Source organism: Bufo bufo, chromosome 9, assembly GCF_905171765.1.
Source record: "Bufo bufo chromosome 9, aBufBuf1.1, whole genome shotgun sequence".
Classification (NCBI taxonomy): Eukaryota; Metazoa; Chordata; class Amphibia; order Anura; family Bufonidae; genus Bufo; species Bufo bufo.
In genome coordinates this window covers 27,529,545-27,556,353 of record NC_053397.1, presented here as the reverse complement: position 1 = coordinate 27,556,353, position 26,809 = coordinate 27,529,545, and the positions used below count along the sequence as shown (strand labels likewise).

General features: G+C 46.3%; 1 protein-coding gene across 3 annotated transcripts in view; it reads right to left on the bottom strand.

Moving 5' to 3' along the window:
- The window catches only part of ADAMTS9 (ADAM metallopeptidase with thrombospondin type 1 motif 9), a 221,078-nt gene that overhangs the window by 12,509 nt on the left and 181,760 nt on the right, over nucleotides 1-26,809 (bottom strand). For 2 of the 3 annotated variants that reach the window (XM_040406600.1, XM_040406599.1), the window contains exons 30-32: nucleotides 25,582-25,755; nucleotides 1,803-1,973; nucleotides 1,243-1,437 (exon numbers count right to left, since the gene is read on the bottom strand). In XM_040406600.1, the coding sequence (XP_040262534.1) occupies nucleotides 1,243-1,437; nucleotides 1,803-1,973; nucleotides 25,582-25,755 (540 nt within the window). Of the gene's footprint in view, nucleotides 1-1,242; nucleotides 1,438-1,802; nucleotides 1,974-6,208; nucleotides 6,309-25,581; nucleotides 25,756-26,809 lie in introns of those variants that run through there. The other variant, XM_040406602.1, reaches the window with a different exon arrangement.

Sequence of the window (26,809 nt, the reverse complement as noted above, 5' to 3'; positions counted from 1 at the left end):
TGTTTCTATTGGCACTCCAGCTGTTCTGAAACTACAGCTCTCATCAGAATCTTCCTTTCACTTCTGTGGGCGTTTGCAAATTGTGGATATGCAAAATATGGATGTGGTCCATGTGCCGTCCCCATTTGTTTCCAGACCCATTGACTTCAATGGGTTTGTGGTCCGCATTTTGCTGACATATCCTATCTTTTTGTGGAACGGACATACGGATGAGGAAAGCACACAGACGATCCATGTGCTTTCTGCCTCCGTATGTCCCTTACGCAAAAAGATAGAATATGCCCACAAAATGCAGACCACGGACCCACTGAAGTCAATGGGTGTGCATAAAATGCGGATGCAAAATACATACGATTGTGTGTATGAGGCCTTAGAAGAACTCTTCTGGAGAGCTGAAGGCTGCTGACCCCTTCCTTAGGGTGCATTCACACGACCATATGTATTTTGCACTCTGCAAAACCCAGATCCGCAAAAAATACGGATGGCGCCCAAGGTGCATCCCATTGCAGACCCATTGTAACAATGCCTATTCTTGCTCTCAAAACAGACAAGAATAAGATACCGTTCGATCTTTTTTCAGGGACTGCGTAATGGACACACGGATGCAGATAGCACATGGTGTACTGTCCACATTTTTTGTGTCCCCGTTGAAATGAATGGGTTCACATCCGATCTGCAAAAAATTCTGATTGGATGCTGAACAAAAACACGGTCATGTGAATGGGGCCTTTGACATAGCTCAGGAAGGGGGATACTGCTGATATGAGCTACTTTGCATGGAGCGTTGCCTGCAAATAAGGCCTCATGCACACAAAAAAACGGATCCGCAAAAAATTCAGTATTTTGCGGAACGGAACAGCTGGCCCCTAAAAGAACAGTCCTATCCTTGGACAATAATATTTTTTTGCGGAACGGAAATACGGACATGCGGAAAACGGAATGCACACGGAGTACCTTCCGTTTTTTTTTTGCAGACCCATTGAAATGTATTGTTCCGCATACGGTCCACAGAAAAAAAAACTGAACGGACACGGAAAGAAAATACAGTATACGTTCGTGCACATGAGGCCTAAGTCTCTTTAATGAGAACCAGCACCCCCTGGAGCTGTGTCTACAGCATCTCACCCTGCCGACCAGCACCCTGCTCTGTACTGATGAAGGACAAGAACCCCCAAACACCCGTCTACAGATGGGTCGCCCTTTCTTTTGGCTGACATGGGCTAAGTATCACATAATGCTCACCTTCCCCCAGTTGCCAACCCTCCATAAAGCCATCACAGGACATTCTCCTAAGAAGCAGCTCTGCACGTTGTTCGGCTGGGTTCCTGGGCAGTTTGCAGAACTTTGGTAGCCATACTCGTAATGATCTTTTGCTGAATACACTTCACTGCATGACACAAGCCTCTGCCGATAGCCCATTCCACATGTTACCGAGCACTGGAAAACAAAAAACAAAGCATCAACCATAGAAGCGAGGAGGAAAATCATGGCTCCTGACTAAAAACAGAAATCGGTGCTGCACTTTCCTCAGTTATTCCTCCCGGAAATATATGAATGTATGAATAAATTGCACAAATGCACACTGCCCAATCAGCGCTGGCAGTGTCCGACTGTAAAGGGACAACCCTTATTGATCGGAGGGACTGGTAACACAGTTGATACATTTACAAGAGGAATAGCAGAGGAATGGCACCACTCAAAGATGGTTATTTTATGAGGAATGCAAGAATTTACTAAAACTGACATCAGGAGGGCTGACAGGTCTCCCCAATTCATTTGATGTATAGAGAGAAATGATGTACCTCTGACCACTCCCCGGTTATCCAGATGTATTCACAAGACTGGAGGTTGCAGCCGTCCACATCCGATGGCCTGCTGTTATCATCGCAGTGAAAGGCCGGGACTTCCTTGTCATTTCCATTAGTGCAGTACACTTTACGGTAGCGGAATCCGCCATCACAAGTCTTACTGCACTGCAAAAAAAAAACAACAACAACACATTTTTTTGTTTCGGTTCCCTCATTTATATCAGTAACGTTTTCTGAAGATAATTATATTAATTGTCCTTGTACCCACCAATGACTTTCCAAAGAAATGTCACATGTCCATCTGTTTTACAATTTACATCCACTTATAATCTACACAAATGATAATTGTGGGTAACGGCACTCCTTATAGCCAATCTGCCTCCACTGCGGTATTTATAATTCTGCTCCTGAGCTCAGCTCTCACCATATTCTATAGAGGTTCAGTGTCTGCCCTGCATTCTGGTCATTTTTTCGTTTTGAGAAGGCCTCATGCGCGCGGCCGTGGCCTTATTGCGGCGCGCAAACGGCGGGTCGTCAATCCACGGCCGCCGGCCGCGTGTGCCATGCATCACGGATGCGGACCCGTTCACTTGAATGGGTCCGCAATTCCGGAGATGCGGAACGGAGTCACGGATCGTGGTGTTTCTTTCCGTTGTTCCGCACCGCAGATAAATATGACATGTCGGACAGACCACGGACCCATTCAAGTTGAATGGGTCCGGCCCGCTGCACGGATGTTGCCCATGTATTGGGGACCGCAATTGCGGTCCCCAATGCACGGAACGGCCGCGCGACGGCCGTGTGCATGAGGCCAAAGTGATAACTTTTTCCTTAGCACTATTTAGGGTGTTTGGAAAAAAACCTGATGTGGAATCCACGTAGGGCCCCCGTTCATAAGGCGGAAATCGACGCTGTCAAAATCCGCTGCTGTGGTTTCTGCCGCTGTTGTTCACTTCAGATGCCGCAGACCCACTCTTGGCTTAGCGTCACTGAACAGAGCCAAGCTGCGACCGGACAGCCGCCATAGCTTCGTGTGGAGGCCCTCCGCACACCGCACTGAGAAGGGACACGTCCCTTCTTGGTGCGGTTTTGGCTTTTAACCGCCGTGCCGAAAAGGGGGCAGACTATACACGAACATCAGAATTTTGGCTTGGAAAATTGTAGGGGCAAAATTCGCCATGTGGTTCTGTGTGGAATGCACTTTTTTCAGACGTGGGTTTGGACGCGGTTGTTACGTGCTTTTGACATGTTTTTTTTTATCCTGCCCATTTCAGTGGGAACTCCGAATGCAGATTTCACACAGAATCCATCTCAAGCATGGACAAGTCACTTCTTTTTTCCATGGAAAACTGCGGTTAGAGGGGGGGGGGGAAGGGGGGCACTATGTAAATTCACATGTGGATTTCCCATTTAAATCAATGGAGAAGGTCTGCATCTGTTTTTTGGTGCGGGATCTGCACCAGGAATGCGTTGTGTGAACATACCCTTAGGCTCCTTTCACACAAACGAGTTTTTCGCGCGGGTGCGATGCGTGAAGTGAATGCATAGCCCCTGCACAGTCAGAAGTTTTGATCCGTGAGGGTCCTACCGCTATTGATTGCTAAAGTGTTGCAGAAGTGCTCAGCCAATATTTCCTGTATTTAAAAGAATACCACACCTATCATACCATAGAGGTCGCTATAGGGCCCCTGGAAAGAGGAGCCCCAGCCCCGGTCTGTCTCATTCCTTATTTTAATGGGTTGAGAGAACCGCTGCCTCTACAAGCCCTAAAACATGAGCAGGAAAAGGATCATACAAAGGAGATGGCGGGGTGGGGGCACAAAGTCCTCAAATCCTAGGTGGTTAGGAGCCAGAAGGGGACGCCATATTAATCTTTCCTATGTGGCTGTCTTTCCTTACAGATGGAGGTAATTGGCCTGCAGATCCACTACTGTCCACTGTGTGTCACTGTTGCACCATCCTGACTCTGGAATGATATCACTGTATTACTAGCAATGAATTACACATGTGCGGCAGTAAAATGCATATAACTGCTTTACAGAGCCATTATCGACGCTTGCGCCTTATTATACAACGGAAATTTCTTAACGTCCAAAATTTCATTGACAGGCTGATCGACTCTTCCCCCACTTGCCGTCAATTAGAAGCAGAACGCTGTATCGTAATGTAGCTATCTTCACATAATAAATCAAACTATTATGGCATCTGGTTTCACAAAGAAATACTAAGGGAATGAATCTTTTGAAAGTATGTCGCAAAAGTATGATCCTCTGGAACATGTCCACACATATCCTGTAAGTGCCACATTTGCTATATCGTCCAATTGGTCTGTCCCCCTTCCCCATCTCTGGAAGTCATGCAGAGGTCAAACCCTTGTCAGACAATGGTCACTCCATCTTGAAGCTTCTGTCTAATACAGCAGTTTTTCGTGGCGGTGGCGATTGTGCACGTGTGCCGTGGCCCCTCCAAACAACTTATCTGTGGATGCTCTGAGAGTCGGACCCTTAAATGATCTGATATTGATGGTGTATCCTGAGGTTAGGTCATCAATATCCCGACACCAGAAAACCCCTTTAAGGGTAATTTTTATGGATTTTGAGGAAAGTGAAAAAGGAGAAGCGGCAGCAAGATGAGATAAAGATAAGGATGGTTCTGGGAGTCAGTGAGGCGGAGTCTAGGAGTGGGGAGCCAGTGAGGCGGGGTCTAGGGGTGGGGAGTCAGTGAGGCGGGGTCTAGGGGTGGGGAGTCAGTGAGGCGGGGTCTAGGAGTGGGGAGTCAGTGAGGCGGGGTATAGGAGTGGGGAGTCAGTGAGGCGGGGTATAGGAGTGGGGCATCAGTGAGGAGGAGTCTAGGAGTGGTGAGTCAGTGAGGAGGAGTCTAGGAGTGGGGAGCCAGTGAGGCGGGGTCTAGGAGTGTGGATTAAGTGAGGAGTAGTCTAGGAGTGGGGAGTCAGTGAGGAGTAGTCTAGGAGTGGGGAGTCAGTGAGGAGTCTAGGAGTGGGGAGTCAGTGAGGAGGAGTCTAGGAGTGGTGATTCAGCGAGGAGGAGTCTAGGAGTGGGGCGTCAGTGAGGAGAAGTCTAGGAGTAGGGAGCCAGTGAGGCGGGGTCTAGGAGTGGGGAGTCAGTGAGGCAGGGTCTAGGAGAGGGGAGTCAGTGAGAAGGAGTCTAGGAGTGGGGTGTCAGTGAGGAGAAGTCTAGGAGTGGGGAGTCAGCGAGGAGAAGTCTAGGAGTGGGGAGTCAGCGAGGAGAAGTCTAGGAGTGGGGAGTCAGTGAGGAGGAGTCTAGGAGTGGGGAGTCAGCGAGGAGGAGTCTAGGAGTGGGGAGTCAGTGAGGAGGAGTCTCGGAGTGGGGAGTCAGCGAGGAGGAGTCTAGGAGTGGGGCGTCAGCGAGGAGAAGTCTAGGAGTGGGGAGTCAGCGAGGAGGAGTCTAGGAGTGGGGAGTCAGTGAGGAGGAGTCTAGGAGTGGGGAGTCAGCGAGGAGAAGTCTAGGAGTGGGGAGTCAGCGAGGAGAAGTCTAGGAGTGGGGAGTCAGCGAGGAGGAGTCTAGGAGTGGGGAGTCAGCGAGGAGGAGTCTAGGAGTGGGGCGTCAGCGAGGAGAAGTCTAGGAGTGGGGAGTCAGCGAGGAGGAGTCTAGGAGTGGGGAGTCAGCGAGGAGGAGTCTAGGAGTGGGGAGTCAGCGAGGAGGAGTCTAGGAGTGGGGAGTCAGCGAGGAGAAGTCTAGGAGTGGGGAGTCAGCGAGGAGAAGTCTAGGAGTGGGGAGTCAGCGAGGAGAAGTCTAGGAGTGGGGAGTCAGCGAGGAGAAGTCTAGGAGTGGGGAGTCAGCGAGGAGAAGTCTAGGAGTGGGGAGTCAGTGAGGAGGAGTCTAGGAGTGGGGAGTCAGCGAGAAGGGGTCTAGGAGTGGGTCGTCAGCGAGGAGGAGTCTAGGAGTGGGGAGTCAGCGAGGAGGAGTCTAGGAGTGGGGAGTCAGCGAGGAGAAGTCTAGGAGTGGGGAGTCAGTGAGAAGGGGTCTAGGAGTGGGGCGTCAGCGAGGAGGAGTCTAGGAGTGGGGCGTCAGTGAGGAGGAGTCTAGGAGTGGGGAGTCAGCGAGGAGGAGTCTAGGAGTGGGGAGTCAGCGAGGAGGAGTCTAGGAGTGGGGAGTCAGCGAGGAGGAGTCTAGGAGTGGGGAGTCAGCGAGGAGGAGTCTAGGAGTGGGGCGTCAGCGAGGAGAAGTCTAGGAGTGGGGAGTCAGTGAGGAGGAGTGGTGGGCCTTTAGTTTAGGAAATATAGGCGTGGCTTATGGGGCTCAAATTGGTGCAATTTTAAACCCCCTTTAAGATGATCTTAGCCAAGAAGGTTATAATTAAAAACCTGTGCGATTATATGATCGTTTTTCTCTACGGTACTGAAAACAATCAGATCTTACCAATGGAAATCTGCCCCACTGCTTGGTGGAACACATCGTTCAGGCAGCAGAATATTTCTCACTGGTCACTGGTGGTCCGATTACAGCATTTAGTTTACCACTGCCCAATAAAAGGATATATGAAACAATGCAACACAATATTTTACAATTATTTTTTTATCTGTTAAGGATTCATGCACACGGCCGTTGTTGTGGTCCTCATCCGAGCCGCATTTATTGCGGCTCGGGTGCGGACCCATTCACTTTAATGGGGCCGCAAAAGATGTGGACAGCACTCCGTGTGCTGTCCGCATCTGTTGCTCCGTTCCGTGGCCCTGCAAAAAAAAAAATAGCATTTCCTATTCTTGTCCGTTTTGCGGACAAGAATAGGCATGTCTACAATGGGGGCCGCCCGTTCCGTTCGGCAAATTGCTGAAGGCACACGGGCGGCTTCCGTTTTTTGCGGATCCACGATTTGCGGATCGCAAAAAACGGCACGGTCGTGTGCATGAGGCCTAAGTCTGTGGTCAGTTTTGGTCCTAAATACATTTGTGCAGTTCACATTTCTGACCACTAGATGGCAAACTCTACTTTTCGTTTTGCTGACGGACTGCTGGTGAAAGAAAATGATTTCCTTGGGGATTTCTAGAAATCTATAGATCACGGATGCAAGCTGGTGTAATGACAAGATGCTAAAGTACAGAAAAAGACCCAATGACAGCATATTCAGACTCTACAGAAATAAAGAAGCCGTTCTCTAAGCTGGAAGATATAGCGGTAATCAACAAGTCTCCCAGACACGTCAGCAGCCACTACAGTTATCATTAATATTCAATGCACCCTCTGCTCTGCGTATGTGAGAACTACAGACCATTCAGGGTTCCACCACGCTCACCTTTGTCCATGTGCTGTGTCTGGGTTTACAACTTGGCGCCATTTACATTAATGGGACCCCTTCATTCGTAATTGCTGAACCCCTTTAATATTAGAAAAAATATCGCACTCTAAAGAATTTTACGCACTGAATATGGCTGCAGGTTGGTGGCGGGCCGTGATTTGGCAAGACAGTGCCCCCAGTCCACCATTAATAGTGGTTTGTTTACAAAGAGCCTTGACCTCACCTCCACTGGAAACCATTAAATGCTAATTTTAACCCTTGCCTTCTAGACCAGGCTCAGTGCCCACCCTTACAGGGCCAAGCTCCCTCTATGATCCATAAGTCCTTAAAGGTATATTCCAGTCAAAAGTTATCTCCCATTTATAGCATAGGGCAGTGATGGTGAACCTTTTAGAGACCGAGTGCCAATCTTCAACCAAAAACCCTCTTATTTATCGCAAAGTGCCAACACTGCAATTTACCCTGAATACTACAGTCCAATATAGTACATCTTCTATGTACTTTATCATTTGGCTATAAAAAAAACTGCCTACATTTAGTGCGCTGCTTGTGCTGTACATAGTGTGCCCTGTGCTGATGAATGGCGGGTAAAGTCTAAGGCATACCAATACCAGTGCCATAGGTTCGCCACCACTGGCATAGGGGATAACTGTTAGATCACAAAGGGGCTGACTACTGGGGACCACCACTGATTGCTAAAGCTCCGAATGGAGTAGAGGATCAAGCATGCCGCACCATTCATTCTCTATGGGACTGCTGGAGATGGTTAAAGGGGTTCTCTGGGCTTTTAATATTGATGGCCTATCCTTAGGATAGGTCATCAATATCAGATCATGGGGGGTCCTACACCCGACACCAGTGATTCCTCTGACTGACTGAGCCGATCTATGTGAAGCCGCTCGGTCAGATAGCAGAGCAGAGAGACGCTGGCAGCAGGGAGGAGCGTAATCTGATCCTAGAGTTGAAGCCAGCCCCGCCCACCTCGGCCTGCAACCAATCAGAGCTCAGGCAAGCAGCTCTTAGTCACACACTCTACAGGAGGGAGTCTAAGAATCGAATGAGTCATCTAAAGATCCGACTAGTTAGAGACTCATTCGATTCTTTAAATTAAAAGTCACTAGAACAGTTTACACTGAGGGCCGGAAGAGGCTGCATCGCCGACATGGAGGTAAGTATAAGTGTTTTTTGTTTTTTTTACAATAGTTTTACAAGAACATTGGGGGGCTCTTATTACTGGTACATTGGGGGGGGGGGGCTTATTACTGGCACATCGGGGGGCTTATTACTGGCATATTGGGGGGGCTTATTACTGGCACATGATGGGGGGGCTTATTACTGACACATGATGGGGGGGCTTATTACTGACACATGATGGGGGGCTTATTACTGGCACATGATGGGGGCTTATTACTGGCACATGATGGGGGGCTTATTACTGGCACATGATGTGGGGCTTATTACTGGCACATTGGGGGGTCCTATTACTGGCACATGATGGGGGGGATTATTACTGACACATAATGGGGGTCTTATTACTGGCACATGATGGGGGGCTTATTACTGGCACATGATGGGGGGCTTATTACTGGCACATGATGGGGGGCTTATTACTGGCACATGATGGGGGGCTTATTACTGGCACATGATGTGGGGGTTTATTACTGGCACATGATGGGGGGGCTTATTTACTGGCACATGATTGGGGGGCTTATTTACTGGCACATGATGGGGGGGCTTATTACTGGCACGTGTTATTACTGGCACGTATTTTTTGCACTATTATAAGGAGAATTATTTCTACTGGGGGAGGGGGGGCATTATGGTGGGCTTTATTACTCCCACATGGTATGACCCCCTAGTAGCAGCACCGGCCTCTCCCTGCTCTGCTATCCCTCTGCCCCTTCTCCAAATCCTTATTATGAAATCTTTCTCATTAGGATGAAACACAACATCAGCTCCACCGAGCCCCCGGCCAAGTGTTGAAGTGGTGTCCGAGATCCCCAAGGGCCAAGCCAAGTAATTGTTAGTTTTCATAGTTCTGTAAGCACCCTTGTTCTGTGGCGGCGGACAGAAAATATTCTGGAAGTGGCCCTGCCGAGACCAGGCTCTGGATCCGCCACTGGTCTGGACTGCTCACAGGAGTGTGCATTTCTTCTATACTGTTATCCGTATGCTCTGACCTGCAGAAATCGGCACTCGCTCTGTAACAACTAACAGGCAGTACCTGTAGACTGTAGCCTGGCCCTGTTACCGAAGCTAGCCGGGTGGTGTAAGGTTAAGGTACTAGTAGAGATGAGCGGCCGCTTAATCCTGATTTAAAGTTTAAGTTACTGCGGGATATGGATTACAGTTTAGAAATGTCAAATGTACACTCCTGTGAGAAGCAGGGAGGGGGATCTGTGGATGACACTGTTATGGAGGGGGAAATGGGGATGACACTGTTATGGGGTGTATCTGTGGATGACACATATAGCATAAGATGCTATATACGGTATGTGGCATCCACAGATCCCCCCCATAGCAGTGTCATCCACAGATCCCGCTCCCTATAAAAGTGTCGTCCACAGGCAGCTAGGACATGTTAAAATCTAAGTGATTTTTTATTTATTTTTTTTAAACCACAGACAGCAGGACCTTTCTTTCCTGTTGCGGTTTTAGGTATTGGGTAAAGTATCGCAGCATTTCTAAGCATACTTGTGTAAATGTATCGTTGCTATAGCTGCCCCCCCTACTTTTGTCCTGGCCCCCAGTGTGCCCCCCTAAAATTTGAAAGCTAGAGACGCCACTGCCCGACACCCCTGCCGATCAGCTGTATGAAGGGAAGGTGTGTGAAGTGCACGTACCGTCTACCGAAGAGAGAAACAGTATGGGCTTCAGGTAATGAGTTTCGATCCAGAATTCAGTTCTCATTAATGGAACCCATACTCCCCGGGGTTCCCTAAAAACTTTAGTTTAGTTAAGTGCAGGGTCAGACCCAACTTACTTCCAATGTCCACTCAGAAAGACAAAGACATCTATTGGTCATCAGACTGAGGATCGAGGACACTGGAATTAGTGCATCGCGCGCTTCTCGTCCGCTGTCAGTTCTGCAGAACTAATATTTAGGATGTAGGCTTGTTTCAAGGGTGACCGCCAGAGACCGGAACTGTGACATCAAACCATTGGATGGCGAGCACTAGACACTGACCTGCTGGTGGGACCTCCAATGATCGGCTAATGTGAGAGGGAATTGCAACTGTGCTATTCCTCTACAGCGCCACCACAGGGGAAACAAAGTATTACATGATGTCCACTGAAATCAATGAGCGATCGTGTCGTGTACAGAAATGCTGGATCCTCCAGAGTGTTGGATACTCTTGATAATAGATGAGGGTCCTAAACCTAGCTAGGAATTCCCTAGAAAGGAACATGACAGATGGCTGACCACCACAGATTGTATGGGTCCCCAAACTCTTGGAGGCCAGAGCTTTCTGGGGCTTGGTGGCACGTGACTGCTGAGGTCCGTCATTGGAACTGTAGTGAAGACAGCTCTGGACCCACAGAGCAGGAACTGAGCAGGTAAGGTCCTGCTTGGTGGGTGGTAGTGGTGAATTAAAAAATTGTGGGGTACCCCTTTAAAACCAAAGACTAAAGCACTAAACTACCGGACATCAGGGGCTGGAGCACTAAGTTACTGCACATTTTTCTAGATCTTTTGGAAAAGTTGAAGAGCTTGTGAACCCGTAACCGTACAGAAGAATTATTGATAGTTTTGGTCAAATTTTAACAGAGCTCAAATCTGAAACAATGCCCGCCGGCCTGTATGTGCAGCCACGCTTGAACTTTAACCCTTTCTCTGCCTGCCCTGGAGTCATGCACAATTACTGGCTGAATTTGCATCTTTTCATTTCTACTTCCAAACCAGCGGAATCGATGAGACAAAGGAGCAGAGGGACAAAAGACGAATGACAAAGTGAAAAGGATTTTTTTTCTTTTTGTCCATAATTTTCCATCTCTTGCCAATCAGATTTACCACAAACTAATTGCAAACTACAATTTATTTTATTGCAGGGTATAAGTGCAATGTAAAAATTTTTAATTTTTTTCCCACATTGACAGGTAAAACAATAGGACCTGACTGATCCCCTTTATGCTAACATTTCACGATTTCTGTTCCCACCCATCTATTATAAGGACTTCACAGGTGTAATTTGAAACTCTTAGGTAAAATATTTTCTGCCTGTTCTCCTCATATGCAGAATCCTCTACCTAACCACAGAGTTAAAATATAAAATTGTGCCACCACTAGGGGGAGCTTTAGAGCATACTGCATACAGGCTTATGAGTGAGTACAATGGAAACTGTATATGCAGTAAGCTCCACCTAGTGGTGTCTGGAGGAAACCAGAATTTTACCTTTTAAAGAGATTTTCCTGGATGTTTATATTAAAGGCCAATGTTCATGGATGATCTGTCATGGCGGACAGGATATAAGATGCACAGATAAACTAAACAAACAATTTTTCTAGGCGAGAAGCTGGGGATAAGGTCACCTCCTAGCAAATCCCTAACAGCTCTCCCTATTCTGCTTTGCCTACATTCAGACCCTAAAGGTGGGAATAATGTGTCCTCGTGCCTGGGCTGAGAATACCCTAAAATCCCTGAGATGGTGAAAGGGGAAAAGGGGCAGCCTGCTCCCTCAGAACCAGGAGGGGACAGACGACACTCAAACAGCCTAGACAACAAACCTAAGAAATCAGAAACCAACTTATCTTATCTGAGCAGGAAAAGCCAATCCTTTACTCCTTGCTTCCACAGCCTGACAGAAGCTATAACCCGCACGGAACACTGGGAGGGGAGTAATTTAAACCAACGACCCCACCCAGTGCACCTGAAGGGAGGCGGATCTAGCATGACTCCAAAACAAAACAAATGACTAGACACGTGCTGCTAATCTGGCAGACCTCCGTACATAGTCTGAGCAGGGCATGACATGATCTAATGAAATCCAAGGTTATGCCTTGGAAAAAATGAATATTTTTACCACTAATTCAATCATCCTAAAACAGTAATGTCTTTAAGGTAATTCATAGAACTATGGGGGATCAATAGGGGACCACCTCTTGGTTCATAGTACCACAGCCCGCCACCCAAGACAGGAGTGCTTGGCACTTGCTTGCACTTCTCTTGTCTTGTAGAGAGAAGGACACAGTATTTCAGCTGTCGTTACTGTGACCAGCTCTATGTCAGTCTACACTGCCCACGTGAAAAAAGAGTTGGAGCCCACCTATGTTGAGATCTATCTCTACAGGACCCATCGCAGCATCAAGCTTCCTTGCTGTCTTACATTAAGACCTTTTTCTATGCCTGAAACAGGTGTAGAAAATGGTAAATGAGACGAGCTTCCCGACCCGTCCCCACCCACGCCACGCCCACTTTTTTAGACCTGGCGTGAGCAGGGAAAAGTGGAAGATTGCGGCGCAGCTAACTGTGAATAGTGTTTTGCTGCCATCACTGGTGAAAAGCGGTACTGCAAGGTAGAGACGTAACTGTGTGTTAGTTTATTCACAGGAAGAAGGAGGGTAAAATTGTGGAGACATGGGGTAAATACATAAGATTTTTTTTTTGTATTTTTATATTTACCTCCACCAACATAGATCCAGCGCCGGCTTTGCACCCATAAAGCTCTGTTTCAAGTATCCAATAAGTGTGTTTAATAGTGCAATATTTTCCAATGCTACTACATACCATTTGCTAGAAAAAAAATTGCTTCCAGGAAGGTGGCCAAAATGGCGGTTTTGCTTATAATCCTGATGTATGATGAGCTAGCAGGATGTTATGAGTTAGGCCATTCTACTCGTAAGGGTTACTGTGAACTAGGAATGCGTTAGCAATGGGTCCCGGAAAGCATGTGTTACCCTGGTCACCCCCCTGCTGTCAGAAAATGACCCAGCATAACAACAGCTTATTCAACCTGATGGGAGGCTTGACTCCTTGTTGGCAAACTGCCTGTTCCATTTTCTGTCACAGGCAACTGTACCGTCGGAGAACGGTTGTGACATCTGCATGTACTCCATTAGTGTGGAGCAAGCAGCAAGACCCCAGTCATAGGGTCTTGTTCTAGTACCGACTCCCCTAATAGTGCCAGTCATTGAGGGTGCCTTAAATCTCTAGGATATGCCACCAATGTAAGATAGGTACAGAACCAGCACCTATCTCTAGAAATGGGTGCCCGAAGTGGAGGAAAGCACATCACGCATGCACGGCCACCCTTCATTCTATGGGAGTGCTTAAACTAGCTGATCGGCATGCTTGACTAGTTTCGAAAGACCCACAGAAATTAATTGAGTGTACACTCCACACCATTCACTTCTACGGAACTGCCGGAAACAGCCGAGCCAGCTATTTTTGGCAATCCCACAGAAATGAATGGAGGGCGCATGCGCGGTGCGTTTTATGTTCACTCTGGGTGATCCGTTATAGAGATAGGTGTGGGGGTCCCAGAGGTGGGACTGGCACCTCGCTGACATATCGTAGCGATATGCCACTTAGGCTAGTTTCACACTAGCGGCAATGAACTCCAGCAGGCTGTTCCGGCGGGTGAACAGCCTGTCAGATCCGTGCTGCCGCTAGTGCACGCGTGCCCCCGGACTACCGCTCCGGCCCCATTGACTATAATGGGGGCGGGCCGGAGTTCCGGCAGCAGCACGGCAAGCATGCAGAGAGGCGGCCGGAATAAAACTATGACGTGTCAATGGGGCCGGTGCTGTAGTCCCGGGGCACGCGTGCACTAGTGGCAGCACGGATCCGACAGGCTGTTCACCCGCCGGAACAGCCTGCCGGAGTTCCTTGCCGCTAGTGTGAAAGTACCCTAAGGCTACTTTCACACTAGCGTTTTGGCTTTCCGTTTGTGAGATCCGTTCAGGGCTCTCACACGCGGTCCAAAACTGATCAGTTTTGCCCTAATGCATTCTGAATTGAAGAGGATCCGCTCAGAATGCATCAGTTTGCCTCCGTTCAGTCACCATTCTGCTCTGGAGGCGGACACCAAAACGTGGCCTGCAGCGTTTTGCTGTCCGCCTGACGAAGCGGAGATCTGCAAAAACGCTTTCGTTACAATAATACAACCGCATGCATCCGTCCTGAACGGATCCGGTTGTATTATGTCTTCTATAGCCATGATGGATCCGTCTTGAACGCCATTGAAAGTTTTCTATTGTGCCAGATTGTGTCCGAGAAAACAGATCCGTCCTCATTGACTTAAATTGTGTGCCAGGACGGATCCGTTTTTTTTCTGACACAATAGAAAACTTTCAATGGTGTTCAAGACGGATCCATCATGGCTATAGACATAATACAACCGGATCCATTCATGACGGATGCATGCGGTTGTATTATTGTAACGAAAGCGTTTTTGCAGACCCATGACGGATCCGCAAAAACTGCTACTGTGAAAGTAGCCTAATGTTTGAGGTGAGTCTAAGTCAATGTATGAAGGTGATCTAAAGTGGTATTCCGATTACTACAAATGATCCCCTAGATGGGGAACAGCTCACTGACTGTGTCCTCCACTGATCCTCAGAACAGGGGTCCCGTTACCCAATCCTAATGGAGCATCAGGTCGAGCATGCACCCTGCTGCTCCATTCATTCTCTATGGAACTGCTGGAGATATAAATAATGTGCCTAATGTTATAAAGTTAGGAAGGACTAGATTATAAAGGATCCTCCTTTGTCTTCCAGTTGTTGTAGTCCAGGGATGCTTAACCTGCGGCCCTCCAGCTGTTGCAAAACTACAATTTCCAGCATGCCTGGGCAGCCTCCAGGTATTAGGGCATACTGGGAGTTGTAGTTTGGAACTGGAGCTGGAGGGCCGCAGGTTGAGCATCCCTGTTATAGTCCATACTGAGCAAATTTACCTTTTAGCAGAATACTCATGGTATGAGAGTGACATATCTATTCTACAGGGGTCACAAACATGGCTGGGTATAGTGGTGTGTAATCTGTGTGGCTGGACAGAGCCCACCGCTGTCAGTGCAGCAACTGGCACTGATTGCCTTGGTACCCCAATCTTATACCCCCAATCCCACATATTGTACCTCAAGCTATGAAAAATCAGATCTGCAGGATGAGACTACATTCCTTAAAGGGGTTGTGATCACGTTTACACTGCCTGGCCCTGTCAATCAAAGAGCAGAGGGCGCGGCAGTTGCAGAGAGAGCAAAGCCTCTAGGTGTACTGGCAACGCTCCCATTGCTCCTTAAAGGGGTTCTGCAGTTTGCTTAAACTGATGATCTATCCTCTGGATAGATCATCAGCATCTGTGAACAGAGCTTAGCCCCGCCTAGGCCAGTTCATACTAGTCGTGACGTCACTGGGCTTGCAGTAAACAGAGAGAAGGCCGCGGCGCTACTGCCAGCGCCGCTGCCTTCTCAAACAGCTGATCAGCGGGGGTCCTGGGAGTCGGACCCCCGACGATCAGATGCTGATGATCGATCCAGAGGATAGATCATCAGTTTAAACAAACTGCAGAACCCCTTTAAGGCTCATTTGCATGTATTAAAACTAGGGATGAGCGAATCGACTTCGCATAAAACATCCGAAGTCGGTTAACATAAAACTTTGTTCGAATACTGATAGGGTGCGAGATCTCCGTATTAGAATGTATTGGCTCAGATGAGCCAAAGTTATTACTTTGTGAAGTCTTGCGAGACTTTGGGGAATAACTTCAAAAATTAATTTCTACTGTTAAAAACCTTTTCCCGAACTTGGGTTCGGTCCCAAGGTACCACTAGGTAGAAATCTGCTGATATATGCCCTTTAGTTTGTGGGGTGGCTAGTTTACAGTATGAGTAATTTTTGGGCTGCATTATTTGGGCACTAAGTGGTAAATCATAAGGCTGGGGCATCAGTAACAGTTAATGTACAGGGCACCAATCAGCCAAGGCCAGCCCTGACCGCAGGTATGTAAACCATCAGAATCAATACAAAGGTTCATGTAAGATCTCCAGTTCGGGATGATGTATTTGAGGACAGTATACTCATTTTTGCTTTTTAATGATTTATTATATGCTAGTTCTCTCCAGTTACTACTATAAAGCCACAACTCCGAGGATGCAGCTAGATTTGCAAATGCTGGAGAGCCACAGGTTGGAGACCGCTGCTATACACTAGGGTTGACAAATATATTTGGTGGACTGCAACTGCTCATCTACAGGTTTAGGCCTCTTGCACACGACCGTATGTATTTTGTGGTCTGCAAAAAACGGATCAGCAAAAAATACGGATGACATCCGTGTGCATTCTGTATTTGGCCCCTAATAGAACAGTCCTATCCTTGTCCGTAATGCGGACAATAATAGGACATGTTCTATTTTTTTGCGGAATGTAAATACGGACATAGGAAATGGAATGCACAAGGAGTAACTTCCGTTTTATTTGTACGGACACGGAAAGAAAATACTTTTGTGTGCAAGAGGCCTTAGGCCTCACGAACCCTGCAAGATCACCACACGGAGTCCCTTAGGCTACTTTCACAATTGCGTTGTTATTTTCCGGTATTGGATCCAGCAGATGATCTCCGTACTGGAAAAAAACAATTCCATTTAGTCCTCATGCATACTGAATGGAAAGAGATCCGTTCACGATGCGTCAGGATGTCTTCCGCTCTGGCAGGATTCCGTTTTGTGCTGCGAGCTGCGGTTTTGTGTCCTGTCATAAAAACTGAAAAAAAAAAAAAACAGATCCATCACTGAAAACAATGTAAGTCAATGGTGACAGATCCGTTTTCAATGTATTTAGTGACGGATCTGTTTTTTTTTTCCGATTTGATTTCGCACAACCGCATCCTAATGTAACGGATGCATCCTGATGTGCAAAATCAAAACGGATCCGTTTAATTCCGGATCTGCCGGATCTTAATTCCGGGATTAACAACGCAAGTGTAAAAGTAGCCCTATTATGTGCTTCCTTTCATGTAGCTCCACCTCATTTCTGTATACCTCTGTGCGAAATTGGATTCATATGGAAGTACAGTAAGGCTCCATGCACCTCTATGGATGCCCTTCTAGGGAATTTTCACATACAGCGGTTCCTTTGCTGTTTTCGGATGCAGAATTTAGAGCCAAAGCCAGAACTGGATCCAGTGGGAAAAAGAAGTATAAGTCCTTTGTTTATATTTTCCATTCCCTTTGAATCCACTTATGGGCTCGTTCACACGAACGTGTGCTGCCCGTTGCCGTATTGCGGACCACATTTGCGTATCCGCAATACACGGGCACTGTTCCGTATGCATTCCTCATCACAGATGCGGACCCATTCACTTCAATGGGTCTGCAAATCCGTAAATGGAACGGAAGCACGGAACGGAAGCACTACGGAGTGCTTTTTGGGGTTCTGTTCCGTGCCTCTGCACCGCAAAAAGATAGAACATGCTCTATCTTTTTGCGGAACGGAGGGATCGCAGACCCATTCAAGTGAATGGGTCCACGATCCCCATGCGGCTGGGCCACGGTCGGTACCTGTGCATTGCGGACCGCAATTTGCGGTCCACAGCACGGGCTTCACACGTCGTCATGTGAACAAGCCCTATGGTTTGGGCTCAAAAACGGCATCAAAAACCTTAATAACTGTTTGGTAACTACTTGCATTCCCCAATAAATTACCACCAGTCTGCCATAAAGTTTCAGATGGGTGTTACCAGTTTATATATATATTTTTTTTTTTTTGGGGGGGGGGGGGGGGGCTGTTACTGCACAGTCTGACACTGGTACCAATGATTGGTTACTGTCAGAGTGGGCAGGGACACCCCCAACTGGTTACACCCATCTGGACCTTCACAGCAATCTGCTACCAATACATTTATAACTTCTAGTATGAATAATATGGCGCAACATAGAGTTATCTGAAAATAGGCTCTGGAATTGCAATCACATGGAGAATGCAAGTAGTTACAAAATCAGGCATGTCAGGAGAGGTGACAGATCCTCTTTAAAGGGGTCGTCTCACTTCAGCAAATTACATTTATTATGTAGAGGAAGTTAATACAAGGCACTTACTAATGTATTGTGATTGTCCATATTGCCTCCTTTGCTGGCCGGATTCATTTTTCCATCACAATATACCCTGCTCGTTTCCATGGTTATGACCACCCTGGAATCCATCACCGGTGGCCCTGCTTGCACACTTTAGGAAAAAGCAGTAGCCCATGCGCGCTCCCATGGTCCCGGCAACCAAATCGGCCGACGCTTTTTCCTATAGCATGCAAGCATGACCACCACTGATGGATTGCAGGGTGGTCGTAACCATGGAAACGAGCAGGGTATAATGTGATGGAAAATGAGTCTCGCCAGCAAAGGAGGCAATATGGACGATCACAATACATTGGGAAGTGCCTTGTATTAACTTTCTCTACATGATAAATGACATTTTCTGAAGTGAGACAACCCCTTTAAATCTCTGTACCACGCGGAGGCGTAGTACAGCCGTGTGCATGACACCTTCTCGGAGAATGTACTACTACCTCATCCATACTGTAGGGAGAAGTCACAGAGCTTTACATCATGAAAATGCAGAAAGTGGAATAAAATAAAACACCTGCGTGCAGTCATCATGTTTCAGTCAATATAAAAAGTAATTAACCCTGCACCATTGTAGCGCACACTTCCTGGAACCGGCCTGGATACTTCCCTCCTCTTCCTCGCTTCAAAATTAAGTTGTCACTTTTTATGTCTCTTCTACGGCAGAACCACAAGAACAGCTACTCCGAGATTTATAACCTGCGTCTCCGGGAGGAAAGCAACTCCTGCGGTGGGATTAATTAGCTACTGCCAAGTCACCATAAAGAGGAAGTCACCAAGGGGCATTAACCCCTTCAGTGACAGGGGGCTTCCTGCAACAAAGGTGGGTTCATCTGGCAATTAATTTGTGAGTATTCATCATGCTAACATGTAATATCATATCTCTGCCGTTTTAGTGTTAATAACATCCAGATTATTGGTTTCATGTAAATCTCTAACAACTAATGTACTCTGCATGTTGTTTGCTAGATGGCTACTTCCCAGATACATTTGAGACATTTAAAGGTGCAGTGAACTGACCATAGACCCTACAGAAAAATTTCCCAGTGGCCCAGTGCTTCGGGGGCCACCCGAGCACGCCTCATGGCCACCAGCTGGATACTAGGCCTGCACGATATATTGCCAAAGCAATCGTATCGCGATGATCGACGATTGCGATATGGCGATTCGGCCGACCCAAAAATGCTGCGATTACCTACAATGATACACCCGCCGCACAGCGCGGTCGGCGGGTGTATCAATAGAGGGAGGAGGGGCTGGGGGCTGGCATCTGGAATGACAGCGGGGCCCGGTGCAGTCCCTGTATTCTAATGCACCGGCCCCGCTCACTTTTGTATATTCTTTTCTAACCTGCATTGTTAAAATATAATAATCATTTGTAATCCAGCTGTATTACTTACAGCTAAGTTCCGTAGCAGAGAGGAGGGAGGAGGCAGGCCGGGAGGGCGGCGCGTCACTCACTACGTCATGCACCTGCACCGCCCACTTTATGAATGAAGCAGGCAGCGCCCTCCCGGCCTGCCTCCTTCCTCCTCTCTGCTACGGAATTTAGCTGTAAGTAATACAGCTGGATTACACATGATTATTATATTTTAACAATGCAGGTTAGATAAGATTATACAACAGTGAGCGGGCCGGTGTATTAGAATACAGGGACTGCACCGGTCCCCGCTGTCATTCCTAATCCAGATGCCGGGCCCCACCCCCTGTATTAGGGGTCATTCACACTGCAGGGACACTGTTATGGGGGGGAAGGGAATCTGTGGATGGCACATAGCGTAAGATGCTATATATGTGTCCTCCACAGATCCCCCCCATAGCAGTGTCATCCACAGATGCCCCCATAACAGTGCCATCCAGAGATCCCCCATGACAGTGCCATCCACAGATCCCCTATAACAGTGTCATCCACAGATCCCCCCCATAACAGTGTCATCCACAGATCCCCCATAACAGTGTCATCCACAGATCCCCCATAACAGTGTCATCCACAGATCCCCTCCATAACAGTGTCATCCACAGATCCCCACCATAACAGTGTCATCCACAGATCCCCCCCATAACAGTGTCATCCACAGATCCCCCCATAACAGTGCCATCCACAGATCCCCTCCATAACAGTGTCATCCACAGATCCCCCATAACAGTGCTGCCGGGGCAGTATTTTGTGCGCACTGTAGTATTTGGTTCTGCTGGTGCAGTATATTGTGCTGCAATGTGGTATTTGGTTCTGCTGCAGGTGTCAGACCTCTACTGATCTGATATTGATGACCTATCCTGGTCAATAAGTTCTGGAAAACCCCTTTAAGCCCTCCCCAAGGGGTCACCTGAGGGCACCCCAAATAACCGAGAACACCCACTTTTAGATGACGTTTGCATAAACCCCACTTCTATTGAGGTAGGTTACTGGGATTGCCCTGGCCTATCTTAATCATACAGCGCTCTAAGGGGGAACCTGTGGAGTCCCTGCAAGCTACCTTTGTCTCATAGCAACCAATCAGAGCGCAGCTTTCATCTCTTAACTTGCTCTGGTAAAATGAAAGCTGTGCTGTGATTAGTTGCTATGGGCAGTTTGGATAAATGAGGCCTATGTGTGTAACCACTGTGCTGCATCCAACTAACAGGACAGGGAAAGGGATGGGGTTTATGCAAACTTGCAGCAAAATTGGAGGTTCCTGGGCAGATAGGAGGCAGCGCTTTAAAAGTCTTATTGATTTGGAGCATATTACAATTAGTTTCCTTGTCGTTTTCTGTATACCAGAGAGCGACCAATCACAGAGCAGCTTTCATTTTTCCAGAGCAATGTAGAAAATAACAGCTGAGCTCTGATTGGTTGCTATGGGCAACAGGGCCAGTTTTTAACCGCCTCCGGACCGCCTAACGCAGGATCGCGTTCCGGGGGGGCGGCTGATTCATTCCTCCTAGACGCATATACGCGTCATCTCGCGAGACGCAAGATTTCCTGTGAACGCGCGCACACAGGCGTGCGCGTTCACAGGAACTGCAGGTAAGCGAGTGGATCTACAGCCTGCCAGCGGCGATCGTTCGCTGGCAGGCTGTAGATGCGATTTTTTTAACCCCTAACAGGTATATTAGACGCTGTTTTGATAACAGCGCCTAATATACCTGCTACCTGGTCCTCTGGTGGTCCCTTTTGCTTGGATCGACCACCAGAGGACACAGGCAGCTCGGTAATAAGTAGCACCAAGCACCACACTACACTACACCCCCCCCTGTCACTTATTAACCCCTTATTAACCCCTGATCACCCCATATAGACTCCCTGATCACCCCCCTGTCATTGATCACCCCCCTGTCATTGATCACCCCCCTATAAGGCTCCATTCAGACGTCCGTATGTGTTTTACGGATCCACGGATCCATGGATCGGATCCGCAAAACACATACGGACCTCTGAATGGAGCCTTACAGGGGGGTGATCAATGACAGGGGGGTGATCAGGGAGTCTATATGGGGTGATCACCCCCCCTGTAAGGCTCCATTCAGAGGTCCATATGTGTTTTGTGGATCCGATCCGTGGATCCGTAAAACACATACGGACGTCTGAATGGAGCCTTACAGGGGAGTGATCAATGACAGGGGGGTGATCAGGGAGTCTATATGGGGTGATCACCCCCCTGTCATTGATCACCCCCCTGTAAGGCTCCATTCAGACGTCCATATGTGTTTTGCGGATCCGTGGATCCGCAAAACACGGACACCGCGGATCCGCAAAACACATACGGACGTCTGAATGGAGCCTTACAGGGGGGTGATCAATGACAGGGTGGTGATCACCCCATATAGACTCCCTGATCACCCCCCTGTCATTGATCACCCCCCCCCGTAAGGCTCCATTCAGACATTTTTTTGGCACAAGTTAGCGGAAATAGATTTTTTTTGTTTTTTTGTTTTTTCTTACAAAGTCTCATATTCCACTAACTTGTGACAAAAAATAAAATCTCACATGAACTCACCATACCCCTCACGGAATCCAAATGCGTAAAATTTTGTAGACATTTATATTCCAGACTTCTTCTCACGCTTTAGGGCCCCTAAAATGCCAGGGCAGTATAAATACCCCACATGTGACCCCATTTCGGAAAGAAGACACCCCAAGGTATTCGCTGAGGGGCATATTGAGTCCATGAAAGATTGAACTTTTTGTCCCAAGTTAGCGGAAAGGGAGACTTTATGAGAAATAAACAAAAAAAAATCAATTTCCGCTAATTCGCCATGCCCCTCATTGAATACCTTGGGGTGTTTTCTTTCCAAAATAGGGTCACATGTGGGGTATTTATACTGCCCTGGCATTTTAGGGGCCCTAAAGCGTGAGAAGAAGTCTGGGATCCAAATGTCTAAAAATGCCCTCCTAAAAGGAATTTTGGCCCCTTTGCGCATCTAGGCTGCAAAAAGTGTCACACATGTGGTATCGCCGTACTCAGGAGAAGTTGGGCAATGTGTTTTGGGGTGTCATTTTACATATACCCATGCTGGGTGAGATAAATATCTCTGTCAAATGCCAACTTTGTATAAAAAAATGGGAAAAGTTGTCTTTTAGAGAGATATTTCTCTCACCCAGCATGGGTATATGTAAAAAGACACCCCAAAACACATTGCCCAACTTCTCCTGAGTACGGCGATACCACATGTGTGACACTTTTTTGCAGCCTAGGTGGGCAAAGGGGCCCACATTCCAAAGAGCACCTTTAGGATTTTACAGGGCATTTTTTACGCATTTGGATTCCAGACTACTTCTCACGCATTAGGTCCCCTAAAATGCCAGGGCAGTATAAATACCCCACAAGTGACCCCATTTTGGAAAGAAGACACCCCAAAGTATTCCGTGAGGGGCATGGCGAGTTCTTAGAATTATTATTTTTTTGTCACAAGTTAGCGGAAAATGATTTTTTTTATTTATTTTTTTCTTACAAAGTCTCATATTCCACTAACTTGTGACAAAAAATAAAAACTTCCATGAACTCACTATGCCCATCAGGAAATACCTTGAGGTGTCTTCTTTCCAAAATGGGGTCACTTGTGGGGTAGTTATACTGCCCTGGCATTTTAGGGGCCCTAATGCGTGAGAAGTAGTTTGAAATCAAAATGTGTAAAAAATGCCCTGTGAAAACCTAAAGGTGCTCTTTGGAATGTGGGCCCCTTTGCCCACCTAGGCTGCAAAAAAGTGTCACACATGTGGTATCGCCGTACTCAGGAGAAGTTGGGCAATGTGTTTTGGGGTGTCTTTTTACATATACCCATGCTGGGTGAGAGAAATATCTCTCTAAAAGACAACTTTTCAAATTTTTTTATACAAAAGTTGTCATTTGACAGAGATATTTCTCTCACCCAGCATGGGCATGTGTAAAAAGACACCCCAAAACACATTGCCCAACTTCTCCTGAGAACGGCGATACCACATGTGTGACACTTTTTTGCAGCCTAGGTGGGCAAAGGGGCCCACATTCCAAAGAGCACCTTTAGGATTTCACAGGGCATTTTTTACACATTTTGATTTCAAACTACTTCTCACGCATTAGGGCCCCTAAAATGCCAGGGCAGTATAACTACCCCACAAGTGACCCCATTTTGGAAAGAAGACACCCCAAGGTATTTTGTGATAGGCATAGTGAGTTCATGGAAGTTTTAATTTTTTGTCACAAGTTAGTGGAATATGAGACTTTGTAAGAGAAAAAAAAATCATCATTTTCCGCTAACTTGTGACAAAAAATAAAAAGTTCTATGAACTCACTATGCCTATCAGCGAATACCTTAGGGTGTCTACTTTCCGAAATGGGGTCATTTGTGGGGTTTTTCTACTGTCTGGGCATTGTAGAACCTCAGGAAACATGACAGGTGCTCAGAAAGTCAGAGCTGCCTCAAAGAGCGGAAATTCACATTTTTGTACCATAGTTTGTAAACGCTATAACTTTTACCCAAACCATTTTTTTTTTTTACCCAAACATTTTTTTTTTATCAAAGACATGTAGAACAATAAATTTAGAGAAAAATGTATATAGAAATGTATTTTTTTTGGAAAAATTTTACAACTGAAAGTGAAAAATTTTATTTTTTTGAAAACATTTCGGTAAATTTCGATTAATAACAAAAAAAGTAAAAATGTCAGCAGCAATGAAATACCACCAAATGAAAGCTCTATTAGTGAGAAGAAAAGGAGGTAAAATTCATTTGGGTGGTAAGTTGCATGACCGAGCAATAAACCGTGAAAGTAGTGCAGAATTGTAAAAAGTGGTCTGGTCATTAAGGGTGTTTAAGCTAGGGGAGCTGAGGTGGTTACCATGAGGCCCATGTGGACGAGATTAATAAAACTGTCTGAAAGTAAAGCTGTTTGTTGCCCCTGTCAACCAATCACAGCACAGCTTTCACTTGTCAGGAGCACTACAAGAAATGAATGCTGCACTGTGTTTGGTTGCTATGGGCAACAAAGACCGTTTTCCTTTTGTGCACCGTTCACACTGGGTTCTTTTTGCCAGCAGAATCTGACTTAGGGCTCATTCAGACAGCCGTAGTGTTTTCCGTCCGCAAATTGCAGATTCGCAAAACACGGATACCGACCCATGTGCGCTCTGCTCTTTGCGGACTGCACATGACTGGCACTATGAAAAAAAATGCCTATTCTTGTCCAGACAAGAATAGGACATGCTCTATATTTTTTGTGGGGCCGCGAAATGGAACAACGGATGCCGACAGCACACAGTGTGCTGTCCACATCTTTTGCGGCCCCATTGAAATGAATGGGTCCGCACCCGTTCTGCAAAATTGTTGTGTGAATGAGCCCTTAGAATCTGTTCTGGTTTTCAGTGGAAAGCTGTTCTACACGTAACACGGCTATGGATTATAGCCTTTATGTACTTTTTTGCCTCTTGTGAGGTTCCACTCACGATTTGACGGGGGTCCGCGGCAATCGAATGGAAAACTTGTGGTTTCTGCCGTGGAATATGTGGCAGATTTTGCCTTTGTAAAAAAACCGTCCTGTGAACTAGCCCCAACATTGTTTTTTTTTGCGTGGGGAGCACTGTTCTCAACTTTTTTAAATTTTTTTTTGCATGAGTCGTCTGATAAATCTATTAATCTATATATTTTTTAAATCGCAAAATTATCGTATAAATTTTATATATTGTGAAGTTACAGACCCTGCATTTGCTAGCTTCACTTGGGATCCTGTGGAGCCTTTTTTGGCAGAGAGACTCGCTGGACTTAAAGAAAAAAAAAAAATCCTACATCAGTCATCTGATTTGTATCAGGAGCAGACTGAATGCCTGCGGAGTGTAAACTCTGGCAATCTGACAAAAATCTACGGACGCACTCGAGCTGCAGCTTACACCTCACAGGAGTAACGCGATTCCGACCGACGTCAGGATGAGCATCTTGTACGTTTTAAATATTCTGGAGCGGCCCACCCCCCGGATCTCCTACTTACGTCTTGCCATTCTTCTGCTTTCCAAGTGTAAACTGGACAATCCTCTCTTTGGCAAATTTGCTCTGACACGGGTCTCGTAGACTGATTGCACTCTGATGCCCCGGACAATTTCTGAGCACCAATTTGGCAGTGAAGGCTCCTCTGCTGCACCCCTCGGCCGCACGTTACTGAGCACTAGGACACAAGACACATTCTGTAAGTCACTTTTTTTATCTACTGATCGAATAGAATTACACATTTAGATTTAATGTCAACACCGCCAAATTTAAATTTTGTTTTTGCAAATTATAAAATCGCGGAGCAACTAATACATTTTACATTTTTGCATTTATTAAAATTTTTGCGATGTTTTAATTTTTCAACTACAATCATGCAGAACTATAGTTGTAATGATTCAATTTTCATTTTATTGCTTTGTTTTATTTTTAATTTGTGTTCATTTTTATTTTGTCTCATTTTTACTTTGTGATATTTTTATTGTGTATTATTTTTACTTTGAGCTATATTTATTTCGTTATTTCTAATTAGTGTTATTTTTATTTAGTATTTTTTTTTAATTTGAGCTCTTTTTATTTTGTACCAATTTAAATTTGTGTTTATTTTAATTTTGTATCATTTTCAGTTTGCATTAGGGCTCATGCACATGAGCATATGTATTTTGCGGGCCACAAAAACGGATCCGCAAAAAAATACAGATGACGTCCGTGTGTATTCTGTGTATTGCGGAACGGAACAGCTGGCCCCTAATAAAACAGTACTATCCTTGTCCGTAATGTGGACAATAATAGGATATGTTCTATGTTTTTGCGGAACAGACACATGGACATACAGAAACAGAATGCACACAGAGTAACTTCCGTTTTTTTTTGTGTTGACCCATTGAAATGAATGGTTCCGCATACGGTCCGAAAAAACCCCGAAATGTACACTACTGTATGTTCGTGTGCATGAGTCCTTATTTGGTTGTTGTTTTTTTTATACCTCTTTCTAACATTTTTTTTACAATTGTTGTTATTAGGCAGTTATGCATAAAAATTATTAAAATACATATTTGTATAAAACAGACATAAACGATCAGATGTTACAAAAAAAACATTGGATAAAACACATTTTTTGAAAACACAACATTAAATAAGCCTTGGGGTAAAGTACATAAAGTATTTTCGACTACGGTCATTAACATTTATTCGTTTTGTCCATCTGCTGTACAGATTTCACTATAGTGTCA